The 13,934-nt window shown below is 36.8% G+C and overlaps 1 protein-coding gene across 1 annotated transcript; it reads right to left on the bottom strand.

Moving 5' to 3' along the window:
• Positions 1-514: 514 nt before the first annotated feature.
• Positions 515-13,723, bottom strand: LOC140165491 (uncharacterized). The gene is made up of 2 exons (XM_072188785.1): positions 13,653-13,723; positions 515-2,738 (listed from the first exon to the last, which is right to left on the bottom strand). The coding sequence occupies exon 2, from the start codon at positions 2,711-2,713 to the stop codon at positions 1,040-1,042; it is 1,674 nt and encodes a 557-aa protein (XP_072044886.1). The 5' UTR covers positions 2,714-2,738; positions 13,653-13,723; the 3' UTR covers positions 515-1,039.
• Between the last annotated feature and the right edge of the window lie 211 nt (positions 13,724-13,934).

Below are 13,934 nucleotides of genomic sequence, written 5' to 3'. Positions count from 1 at the left end.
ATTTCTCTCCTGTGAAATTATTCCAAGATTTTTACTTGTTAGGTGAAAAGAGTCATTTCATGTTTAGGAGAAAATCGCATTTTTGTAGAATTTTTAGCAAAAAATCAAATGTGCCTATACTTTTGTACATACCCAGAATTTCCCAAATTTACATGAGGGGCCTCACATTATGACCTCATATCGATATGAGGGAATGTGGGGAATGTTTGGTATCACTGGATAGCGGAGACCCATAGCTATACATTTACGAAATATTTAATGTTCAATGGTAAGAATAATTTCATGAAGTGAAATATGGACTGCTCCATTCAACGAGGCTTTGCCGAGTTGAATGGAACAGTTCATATTTCACCGAATGAAAATAGAAGTTCCATTGAACAAAAAAACATTCAATATTTGTTTAATATAACTCATAAAGGAGTTCCCTTGCTTCCACTTAATTTTATAAATCCCATGGAAAACAAAATAAATCAAAACTGTTGGCAAATATATTTGGCCATTATATAACCCGACATTTCAATGTTAATAAATCGTTTTGATTAAAGGTTTTAAAAAAAATTTTGTGTTTGCTGCGTAGATGTCGTAGCATGTAATTTAGAGCATAAATAAGATTTCAATGAATTCATTTCACTATTAGTGCCAAAACTGCAAACTGACCAACTCCAGGTTGACCCTCGTCTCTGCAGCTACGTTAGATCTTACAACCTTGCAGTTCAAATTCCAAGATATAATTTTGTTAGTCATGAAAGGTCCTTATTTTTATCTACACTTATATATACAGTCCGCTGTACCATTATGTCTTAATGAAGATCTTGACGTCCCATGCGATTGACGAAATAGTACCCTCATGATACATTTACCTAATTGTAAATTAACCATTCTAAACTACTTAGTCATTTCTTTGTTCGTTCAAGAAATCGCCATTGCATTAATTGTCCAAGATAATATTGCTACAGAGTACATATCCTTAGCAATTACGGTTGATACTGCAATCGATGACACATAGAATTGCTTCCAAAAACTTTTAAAAAGTAATCTATTAACAGCAGGAGACTTTCCTGGACAAAGCCTGTTTCATGACAACGTCTACCTCCCATGACTGATGATGTCGCCCATGACTACATCCATCCGGGCGTGTGTACGACAAGATATCACAGCAGCCCCAATAAAGTTTGCCTTTATCGCTGTCCAGAGACGCCGCCTCACCAACTGGCCACCGACTCCACTCTCTAAAATGCATTGGTGGCAATGGATGAAAGCAACACACATTGTCGGCGTTGTTGTTCCCAGATGGTACGTAGCTCTTGTGACACGAGAAGCATTCTAACTCAACATCACTGGGTTGTGCGGCGTCAAACGCGGCAGAAACAGCTGTTGCGTTGTCACAAGCGATTGCCTCGATGGTATCTTTCAGAAAACTGTTCTCCTTTTGAAGTCTTTTGATTTTGATTTCCAGTGCCTGGTTTCTCGTCTCCTTTATGAAGTCTTGTTGCTTTTCAAACATGCTCTTTGTCTCTTCGAGATCCTGTGTTTTGTTTTTCTTCTCCAATTCTTTGACCTTTTTTCGCCAGTTGTTTCTGTCTTTGCAAATACCGTCCTTGCTATGTTTCAAAATGCTTGCTTGCAGTCTAGCATGATCGCGTTCACATTTCACTCGCTGTCGCTCATTGGAAACAATACACAATTCCTGCTGCAACTTGGCTGTCGTCTCTATGTTTTTCCTTTCACAATCTTGCATCATGCGCATTTCATTTGTAACGTGAATAAGTTTTTCTTGACCCATTTGAATCATTTTCTGCTTATTGATATCTCCATTCTCTAACTCTTCATTTCGCTGTTGCAACTGCGCGATACGCTTATCAGTGTCTGCTTTCAACGTCTTAATCAGTTCCTTCATTTTTGCGTGCTTTTCCTCGGTTTTCTTTGCTCGATCGAACCCTTCTGTGATTTCATGAAGTAATTGAGCTTTCTGCTGTTCTAAACTCGTGATATACTGTTCCTTTGCTGCTTTCCAATTTCGAAGGTTTTCTTCCATTTCAAGAACAGTTTGATTTGCTTTCCTTTCACCTTCCACTGCTTTCAGCCACTTCCCGTTCAAATGACCAATCTTTCCCGACATGGTCGCAAGTAAATCGCGAGTCAACGTCAAGACACGGTGTTGATCTGTTGTCTTAATCTCCAACTTAGCTACACGCTGAAATATATCTGGAACGTTTTCGTGACTGATAAGTGACTTGACACGTTCCGCCTCGATATCAACACACTGTCTGTTACCTGCTGACATTTCTGCACTGGTGCCAGCATAGTCAGTGACGGGATATTCAAAAGGCACATGCGTGCTCTCAACATTCCAGCTGGTATTCTGTGGAATTTGACATCCAATCAAAGGTACATTGGGATAAGTATTGACACTTTCCATGACAGCAATTCCTTGTATTTGGGATTCAATCCCCACATTACCACCGACAAATTCGCGTGTACTGATGTCATTCCCCTCGCTCATCTCTGGCAATTGACCGTTTGCGTTAGCCGGCGGGAGTTCAAATGACATGTCGTGATCAACTTGTATAAGACCAGGATATTCATCGTTTTCGACTGGTTCCCTAGACCGGAGTTGTTGAAGACCGCTTTTTGATGCCAACGTCATATCTGCAAAGGACGATTCTGTGAAACGGTTTAGGTCTGAGCTTTGTCCACTGCCATTTAAAGCCATCAAAAGCTGTCGTTCTTACAGTCTCCTATTAAAAAGAGTTATTCAAAAACAATAACCAGAATTAGTTTCTTCAATATCTCCACCGATTACTTTAACGCTGTCTTTTAACATGTTTAATGAAAAGAGAGCAGACGGCATAAATGATCGACCCTGGTAGGGCGTAAGACAATGCAAGACACACCTCCTTTCTTCATTATATACTTGGCCGCTAAGACACAGTGAGAGAGTATATGCAATCAAGACTTGGTGTAATTACCCGTGTACCAACTGTGAACTCAGCCTGAGATAGTTCAGTGGTATAACTCTCAAACGGCAATCGTCAATCGTAAGGTCTACATTGGTCTAGGGTTCAAACCACACGGTCCTGATTTTTTTCTGCTCTCTAAATTATTTTAGTATGTCAGAGTCGAAGAAAATGGCTGCATTGCCATGAAATTGCATACTAATGTACTTTTGTAACCAATCAGGGGTATGTAGATTCCGAATACGCCAGAAACCAAAAAGGCACCCTTGGTCAAATTAAGTTATTGAGGTTATATGAACATTATTATGAGATTTATACTTTATTGTTTTAAATTACCCATTTTTTAAGCCGAGTTCCTTCCAGGTCAGGTTCCGATGCAGTACGCAAGCCGCGTTCACGTGTTTTGGCTTCTTTAATCTCTCTGCCACAGCTTCCGTACGTACCGAAACTTTGTTTTCTCGAATGTGTTCTCGCGAATTCTCGTTAAGTGGCACGAGATATTTTCATTTTCCAAACTGATTTCGCGGGAATTACGGCCTTTAATTTCTGTTCCGCGATTTTGAACCTTTTAATTTGTCCAGTCTATTATTTATTACTCTTACTCTTTCACGAAGTAAACTGCGTTGAGCTTGCGAAATAATACCTCTATGGCTTTGGTGTTGATCGGACACTTAATTTAGAATGAGGCTGGGCGGAGTGAGGCTTAGGGACTGTTCACAAACACTTGTAAGGGGGGGCCTGATGCAATTTTTATATATATATATATATGAGAGTGTATTATGGTTGCGATGACGAGCGATTTTATGTTCAGAATTTATGTTTCGCGGTGGCTTTTCCGTAAATTTTCCAAAGACGAAATAGATTAATCAGGACTGTTCCATAAAACTGAGTATTTTTTCGTATACTAGTCCAGATTATAACACACATAGAAAAACAAGAATTAATACATGCATTTTCGCACATTTTTAAAGCATAGTCGGAGCTTTCAGAATCATATTTTTCCAATTTTGGTTTTTTTTAATATTTATAGTAATATCGATCTTATACTTATAGAAAATTAGTCACGGAAGCCACTGGTCACATTCATATTTCCATATGTAACCTATTGCAGTTAGGCAAAAAAAAATTGTCGTGTTGCCCTCAACCGTCCTACCCTAAATCCTGAAAAATCAGGGTCGCAATTTTTTTTTTTTTTTTTTTTGAATGATGATTTTTACAGATTTGTTAAAAAACTCAATGTTTTTCACTTAAAATTAATATTTTATTGAAAGACTAGTCTTTAATTGATGTCTAACATGTATCCAGAAGTCAAATTGACAAATGTCCCCTAATTGAAGAAGCATTATTTAATATTTGAGGGGATTTTTAAAAACTGAAGGTTTAAAAAAAATATAAAAAATACGACCGTCCGACCCAAATTTCCCATTTTCCCACTTGAGGGCAACACAACAATATTTTTTTTTGGCCTTATTGTGTTATGACAAATAAAGGTAAAAACGAAAGGTTTCACTATTCCTCCCTCCATCAGTAAAAGTCATGCACATGGGGGCGTGGAAATCCATTACAATGAGCTTTAGGATCTGGACCCAACCCATAATTTTCCCTATGAGTGTGGGCCTAATAATTGGCTCAATATTTGAGCCGCTGGCTCAGGCACCGCTCCGACTCACATTAAGTGTAAACAAACTAAGTGAAATATATTGCACTTTAAACATCTTTACTGATATTTATCTTTATTTAAGCATTATTAATATTATATACTTTTTATTTTAATTACTCATTCATCTATTTTCTGACTTCCGACTTACCATTGCATAGTACATTGTACAATGTAACAAAGTCAAATTGATTGGACTTTAAACATCTTTATTATTATTATTATTATTAAGCATTATTTGCATTATTAATCTATGTACTTTTTATTTTATTTCTTTATATTTATTTCCTGACTTTTGATTTCCCATTGTATAATAACTATGCACTGCACAGTGATAGCTATAGGCCTAGAAAAACTTGAACTAAAACCTGCTCGGGCATGTAAAACTTTCCATAGCCGTTTCATTATACATGTCAGGTCAGTGGGTTTTCCACTGTGTTGCCGGCAAGTCTTTTCATGAAAAGTTTTCTCATAATCACATAATCACAAGTTTTACATGTTGAAAAAAAACTTTTATTTTTAAGTGTTGACAAAATATTTTCATGTTCATTGCCAATAAATAAAGTTGCCAATTATAATAAAATGTTCACAACATTTTATGTTTTTGTAGTGATTTTTCAAACAAAATGTTTTAAAAAACGTTTTCATGATCTTTATTTTTCGCAACATTTAAATGTTATTTAAAGGTTTTAACCAAAACCAAAAACAAGTTAATAACACGTTTTGATAACATTTACTGGGCTAGCAGTTAATTTTGTCAGTAGATCAGTTGAAGTCAAAATCATAAAATAATTTCTAATTTGTGCTAACCGGACGATTGATTTAGAGGTTAATGACTTCGCATTAGTTGTTTCAGTTGTGGTATAGCGGATATTTTTTTTTGGGGGGGGGGCGCGGGTTGGGGGGGTCTAAATAAAAATTTATAGAATTGTTGCACAAAATTGCCACAAAAAGTAACTTTTTTGCTCAATTTGGGGTTTTACTGGGAGCATCTGTGGGTGGCAAGACTTCAGTCTGACTGAGGCGCATTCCCCCTCCCCCTGCCCCCATCCCTTGGCCCCGTCACTGGTTATTCTATTTTGAGGGTATACTCTCTTAAGTTTTCCGATTGAATATTTAATCAAAAAGATTGATTTTTCAATCTGTTGCCGTTTGCAGTTAGGGAAATCGTTTTTGACTGTATATTCAGTCGACTGATTTGAATTTTCAATCCTTTTTATCAATCTTTTAGCGAATTAAGTCAGTAGAAAGGATTGATTTTCATTGTTTTTCATTCTTTCACTGTATTTAATTAGGGACAAATCCTTTCCAATTGGAAAAAAAAGATTGAAAATATTCACCTTGAAACACATGTCATTTGGCAGTACAATAGGAGTAACACATGATTGGATAGGGAACTAGGTCTACAAAAAGAGTTAGATTCAAACCAAAATCCATTTCAATCTATTCAGATTGATTCATATCAACAATCGCTAAAAGATAGAAATATTTCAATCTATTTAGATTGATTCATATCAGCAATCGTTAAAAGATTGAAATATTTCAATCTGTCAATTTAGGAGATATATTGTGAAATATCTAATCATTGTGTTATTCCGAGGTCCAAGCACAATGTTTAGATATTTCACAATACCCGAACAATAACTGATGCGAAGTCCTTCATAACTTCTTCTTCCTACTTTGTGAAGAAAGCCTTTTGTTGCATAAATATTACTAGTTATTTTCCAATTTTTTTTAATGTCAATAAACGAGGTTCTTTCCTTACATGAATATTTTGCCCAATTTTACTCCAATTGAATTCCATGTTTTTATATTTCTTTTCCCAAAGGTTTGACATATTGGTTTAATTGATATCCTTGATATCATAGCTTTCCTATATAATTGTGTAGTACAATACGCAACAAAATTATTTCCATCATAAAAATATATCCTTGTTAGTACCATTTGTATATTTATTTTTACATGCCATTGAAATGGCTTGTTTAAGAGCTGCCTGGCTGTAAAACCCCTACTTTTAATTAGAACGAAAGACCACATTTTGGTCATACAAGTCTGCTTATACATAATACCTCTTTTTACCCACTCTTTGTAATAGAATATCTTACCCCTGCTAATTATACAAATATTATAACGATGTATATGAAGCTCTGAAGATTTGTTGTTGCTAGTGATGATGTTGTTGAGACACCACCGAGAACAAAATCTTCAGAGCAATAACCTCTGGTGAAGACGCGGGTTGACCCAGTGAAAGCGCTCCGGTGAGTGTACCAAATTTGAGTAGCGTAGAAGTAAATGAATTTGCTTTCTATATATTGTTCCAAATAACTCCATCTCCCCAATTTTGCATTTGAAGACCTGAGCACAAGAAGACCGTAAGTCCACTTGGCCCCTCAACATGTATATTAAAGTTGCGTGTAGTTTCGTATAGTTGGTAATGTTTTATACATGTTCAGGGCCAAAACAAATCGTTCACAACCTTTCATGATGTTTTCACTCTGGGACATGTATTTAAACATTATAAAACCCTAAGAAACTATACGTAACTTTAGTGTATATGTTGAGGAGCCAAGTGGACTTACGGTCTTCTTGCGCTCAGGTCTTCATTAAGTCTTTGTCTTGATTGAGTACATTTTAATTTGGAGTTTTCATAATTATACAAAACCAAAATTTTTGGACACTGACCTGACAGTTTCGTATGTCTTGGACGACATACTTCTTCAGAGTGATTGGTATCCCATCATCCTCTGTGCTGGTGGTCGCACAGCTCCATCCCTTGGGGGCCGGGCGTGGTCTTGAGGAGAGGGTCATACACGTGACTTAAATGGTAGGCCCCCTCGTCCCTGTTCATGACGGCCGGGCCTCTCTTACGTATCCAGATTGATTCTCTGATGAAGCGGGTACTCGCATCACACTCCTTCTGTAAAACTTTGGTATCGTCCCAGTTTATAACATGGTTCTGTTGAATGGCATGATCCGCTATGGCTGACTTGCTTTGTTCTGTAACTGACTCTTTTCTGGTCTGGCGCGTAAAGTTCTTTTTGCCCCTTTCCACTTTGTCCGTTTCTTGTTGGTGTTCCTTAAGCCAGGTTTTCAATTTTCGGCCGGTCTTACCAATGTATGTGCAATCACAGTTTTTGCAAGGAATCTCGTATACATTCAGTTTTGTCTAGAGGGTCAATTTTGTCCTTCGGATGAACCAAAAGCTTCCTCAACGAGGTGTTCGGCTTCATGGCAGTGGCAATATTGTGCTTCTTGAACATCTGATTGGCTCTCTCAGCTACGCCTTCGACATATGGAATCACTACAAGTCCCTTGGTCATGTTGGTCTGCTGAGAAGGGTCTTTGGTTTTGTTTTTTGTAGATTTGGCAGATTTGTCCCTGATCTTCTTTTTGACTGTCTCAATTGTCCACTCTGGGTAGCCACACGTTTTCAATGCTTTCTTGATGTTGTCTTCCTCTTTCTGTCTGCCTTCTGTTTCTGTCACGATGAGTGTCCATTCTATCCAGTAAAGTGCGTACTACTCCCAGCTTGTGATATAATTATTGGGTGGTGGGAGCTAAAGTTGAGATATTGGTCTGTGTGGGTATCCTTGCGGTAAACCAAAATTTTGACTGAGCCATCCTCTTTTCTGACGATGAGCGTGTCTGAAAATGGGATACGACCATCTACTTCCTTCTCGTAAGTGAATCGTAAGTAGATCTATTATTTAACCTTTATATGAAAATGTTGATGCCATCAAATTTTTACTATGAATATGTTGCCAACCATTGACAGGTTTCTATTGAGTCCATTGGTTCCCAATTTGCAGACAACTCTTCAATATTAAGGGGGTACTACACCCTTGTGGTAAATTTATGGCTATTTTTGCATATTTCTCAAAAAATAATAACACACTGGTAACAAAAGTTATGTATATCATTGGGGCAAGGAATCCAATTACTACACTGAAATTTCAGTGACTCAAGACAAGCGGTTCAGTATACATGGTATAATATGATAGGAAATAAGGTACATCCTAGCGGTACCTTATTTCTTATCATAAATAACGAACCGCTTATCTTGGGTCACTGAAATTCCAGTATAGTAATTGGATTCCTTGCCCCTATAATATACATAACTTTTATTACCACTGTGTTATTAGTTTTTGAGAAAATGTTAAAATAGACACAAATTTATCGAGGAGTGTAGTACCCCCTTAATTGACGGGTTAATTACTACTCCTGATATAACTAATTTGACACTATTGCTTGGATTGAATTTCCAACAACGTTCTTTTTGAACTTTTGTTTTATTAATTAAGATACATTCACCATAGTATTTAGGGGTTAATTCAATACCCCGTACATCATTCATTTGTCTTATCTTACTAGACATAATTTCTGCCGCTATTATGAATAATAGAGGAAATAAAATTAATTACAACCTTGTCTTACACCTTCTTCTTGAAAGAAGAAATTTTACATATTGACCATTGTGTAATAATTATTATACAACTTACAGTATTTTTAATTTTAAACATAATACTTATTAGTAGTTATCCATTTTTTTTTTCAGACCAAAATTAAATTTCTCAACTGCAAATTAAATACAATCTCTTTTAATCGTATCGAATGCTTTTCGGAAATCGATACAAATCATAGCTCCTTCTACATTTTCTTTTTTTTCTAATATCTCACAGCATCTTCAACAATGCGTAATGTTTAAAGTTGCCACGCTTTCTTAAAAAGTCATTGGCTTTTGAAGTAGATTATATTGAGCATATCATTTTTTTGGCTGCAAAAAAATAAGAAAATATGAAATGAAATTGACAAAATAATTTAGAAACGTAAAATACATTATGAACATGATAAGAAAAAGGTAACGCTAGAATGTACCTCATTTCTTAACATTGTTATATAATGAACCACTTGTCTTGAATCGCTGAAATTTCAGTGAAGTAATTAGACTCCTTGCCCCTCCCCCTGTAAAATACATAACTTTTGTTACAAGTGTGTAGTTATTTTTTGAGAAAAATGCAAAATTAGTCACAAAATTTATTAACTCAAATTAGCATATTTAACTTGTTCTTGAGACTTTTTCTTACATTTCTTCACCACTCATGCTTGTAAATGGGGGGGGGGGGGCTGATGGAAGAAAGGGGGCCTGAAAATTGGTATCCCTCTGAAGGAGGGCCTTTAATAAAATTCTCATAGAACATGAGTTTACACTATTTTCTTTGGGTTGACGTACATTTTTCATGGCCAAAAGAGGCCCCTGAAAATAATTTTAGATTCGAAAGGAGGGCCCTGAAAAAATATGTGAATTGTTCTGTTTGTGCATCAACCCCCCCCCCAAGTTACAAGGTTTTTGTGAACGGTCACTAATATATGGGCCTACACATAACTTTAGGAATAGGAGGCATATAGGGTAGCTGCAGGTAATATGGGACAGCAGGTAATATGGGACACCTGTTTTCATTTTAACAAAAAGTAGCTTAGAGAAGGTAAACACTTTAAGTTGATTTGTTAAGTGTTTAGAGACATCAATTGTGCTTCTAGAAATGCAGTTTTGGAGTCTGTGTATCACAATCAATGCCAAAAAGAGTGAAATTGCCCAAAAATTATGTCGTTTTTTTTGGCCTGATATAAAATCAATGACGTCACATTTTATGATTGTGTATCCAAAAACTCTGGTACTTAGGGGGCATTTGTCATTTTTATGATCTTTAGGTGATGGGTTAAGCTTATCAGCAAAAATTCCACTGACAAATGGCACTTTCCTTTTATAAATGATTATTTTCTCTGATTTTCAACTGAATGGGTGCAGGTAATATGGGACACATAGGAAATTGTGTGCATTGTCAATGCGAAAAGCAAAACTATTTAGAAAATTGAATTTTCTTGTAGAAATTTGCATTCAACATTCAAAATCATGTAACAAAAATGTTTTTAGAACAAAAGAGTGATTTTCTGAACTTTTTGATTTTCACCATAGAGATAACACAGTGTCCCATATTACCTGCACATGCAGGTAATATGGGACACTTGACGATGACGTCATTTTGACGTCATAGCGTCCAAACAAACATAAAAACAAGGTAACATTGCCTGTTTTATTAATCTTAAAGGACAGGTTGTTCATCATAACAATCTCTTGTGGGCATATCTTCTTTAGTTTTTATGCAAATAAGCTAAACGTCCTTAATGGTCCCATATTCCCTAGCTTTCCCTGCAGGTACCCTAGGTAAAAATTGGTTTCAAATGTGAGTGTACTTTCTTTAACCATCCTGTTCAATCATCGTTGGGAAAATACGTGATTGATGAAAAGTTGGGTGAAACGGAAGTTAAATTCGACAACGTTTGACGGTTTGGAATTGCCTAAAAGTTGCATATTTCCACAACGTTGGGCAAAATGTCGCCCAAACTTTTTTCAGCGTATGAACCATCCCCTCTTATCATAATATGGGGTACGCCCACCCCCACACACACACACCCACCCACTGCCCCATCCCCCGGGTTATATGCCCCGGGTTCAATCCCTGATAATATGATTACATAATATATATAATGATTACTTGCATAAAATTATACCTACCTTGTTTTTACCACGAAAGTACGAGACACGTTTTTTCACGGCAGTGAAATGATGCCACTTTCCCCCACATCTCATATGCACAGTTTATCCCTTACATATCATGTGTCATGAATAGGTATTGTAGCACACCAGCCTTGTGAATAAGAGACTAGGAAATAATTCCTAATATCTCATACCCTAGTTTGTATGCCTTAATATCTAATCTTGCCACACTGACAACTTACTAATTAGCCCTAACCCAGAAAAGAGTCTGTCCAGGAGTAGGAATTTTTTAGCCTTTTTTAGAAACATGTTTTCAATTGGCTTATAGCCATCACATGCTTACAATACACATAACTGATTGGTTAATCAAAACTAGCAGGATCCTGGCCTGGCCTGATTACAAAGTAAACATCATTCTGTATAGAAAATTGTGTAGCAAGCGATTTACTTCAGAAAATTACTACACTGCTCAAAACTAAGTCCATTATCTATCATAGTTAATTGAATGTTAGCTAATGTTTATTGACTTCATATTGGTGTTCATACATATCCCTGACCCTGACAAAAGCTTAGCAAGAGCAAGCTGTGTAATTATTTTGTTTACTTGTGATAAGATACAATTTTCCAAATTTGTTTCCTACTGAGTAGGTGACTTAGTAAAATTCCTTTAAAAAGGAATGGGCGCCCAATGTGAGCTTGGTCGTGATGTGGTAAATTTCATGGTGTTTAGATTTGGCATTATTATCTCTTGCAAACCCGGTGACACCTCATTATAGAAATCAGACATGTCGATAGGTTGTAAGAGGGGATAGCCTTTTCCAGGCTCGAATTGGGCCATTATATAAAGAAAGTTTTGCTACTTTGCAATGCAATAAAATCCTAAATGCAAAACGAGATCCTGTAGGTGGCTCCCGAGGTGGCTTAAAAAACTAAATGCAAAATGAGGTTTTTAAAAATATTGTTTTCCAGAGTCAAGACGCAGGTATCATTATTAAGCCTCAAATCACTTATTTATTGTCGAATAAGTGCAGAGTAGGTTAGAGATAAATATTGAATGTTAGACCAAAGTAGCTCAAAGTACATGTACTATACACTTGATCCGTGAACTTGTCTTTTTTAAAGACAAATTCTTGTTACGGATAACTTGAGATGCAACCCAAGCCAAGGGCAGATAGCTAAATGCCGGGGCTCCGGGGGGGGGGGCACTTCAATATGAAATGGATATAGGTAGGTGCAGGGCTGCCACTTTTGCACTAGGGGGCATTCGGTAAGAGCAAAATGTAAAAATATATGGAGTCATTGGGTGAGAGCATGATTTTTGGCATTCGGTGAGAGTAAAATGTAAAACATATGGGGTCATTGGGTGAGAACATGGCCTTTTTTTAAATGGAACTGATCTTTGGTGAGGGCCGAAACAGCGCCTAACCTCGAAAATCAAATTTCTAGTCAAATGGCTTCAAATTTCTTTTTTTTTTCAAAATAAGTAACAAAATCAGTGATTATAAATGAACGTTGCTGGTCATATTGAACTTGTAGGGGAAAGTGGGGTAATGCCGGACTGTGGGGAATCCCGGACACATCGATTGCAGCTAAACGGAGAAGGGTGGCACTATTATAATACCTTAGGGTATTAGCTACCTCAAGGTGTACCTGACGTGTACTATTACCAGCGCTTTGGGTCTCGTCTTTCTTTGTGAAAATTACGAAAAAACAGAAATTGTAATTTTTGACTTTTTATCTGAAAAGTGATTTATTAGCTGGGTGACAGTTAATGCGACAAGGGACACAGATAAAGTATGGATGAAAATTATGTTTGATACTTGATTGTTAGCTGGATGTATGAATTTCGGTATCTTAAACTGGATTAGTAGAACAAGCACTGAAAAAATAAATCGGGACCCTGAGGGGTAATCCCGGACACATATGCGTCTCTATACAGATGGGGTAATGCCGGACACTTGTTATTTCGAAAATATAGACAACAACAACAGCCACCATAGGTGTATGCTTGAGGTAACAGAAGTACCTAATACATTCTAGGGGATTATCATCCTAATCCACTTTCCCTCTTTGCAACAATCATGTGTCCGGGATTACCCCGTGTCCGGCATTACCCCATCATTTTTTACCATTTTGTTTTTTAATTATAACTTATTAACTATAGATGTTGAGTTATTATTACTCCTACTTTGCATTGATATCATGATTTTCACTGATGAACTTTATTTAATCTTGTACCTGTGTAGCCTTAACGAAAGGTGCCCGGGATTACCCCACTTTCCCCTAAGGGTCTTGGGTGACAGATCAAAGGGGGTCTTCGAGTGACGTAAAAATACTGGGTCTTTCGACGCTGAAAAGGGGTGGGGGGTTAACAGCCCTACATACCCGTCACCTCCAAAGTGGGCTGAGTGCCCCCCCTACCCCCGGGCCGGGTCTATTATAAAAATCGGTCAATGATGATATTTCTCGCACACAAACTTACGTGAGTGACAGCAGATCACAATTCTTGACGTTCAGTTTGCTTCTCGATCTTGAGTGACGATTTCTGATAACCTTTACGGCAAGTTGTTCTGGTATAAATAATCAACGACGAAATATTCTTTTAAATAATACTTGGGAATATAATGTTAATTTTGTTAATTTGTATTTCGGTTCTCCGTGGAGTTTTCAGCCTGTGGTTCAGAGTATTATCAGTATAGTAAAATTCCATTTCAAATGTCAACAGTAATATTTACAATTGACAAGAGTAAAATTCCATTTCAGT

Source organism: Amphiura filiformis, chromosome 1 (genome assembly GCF_039555335.1).
Source record: "Amphiura filiformis chromosome 1, Afil_fr2py, whole genome shotgun sequence".
In the NCBI taxonomy this organism is placed as follows: Eukaryota; Metazoa; Echinodermata; class Ophiuroidea; order Amphilepidida; family Amphiuridae; genus Amphiura; species Amphiura filiformis.
This window is presented reverse-complemented; position numbering and strand designations above follow the sequence as displayed.

Bases quoted from the DNA above. Each gene is read 5' to 3' on its own strand.
- LOC140165491 (XM_072188785.1), bottom strand. From the start codon at position 2,713: ATGGCTTTAAATGGCAGTGGACAAAGCTCAGACCTAAACCGTTTCACA.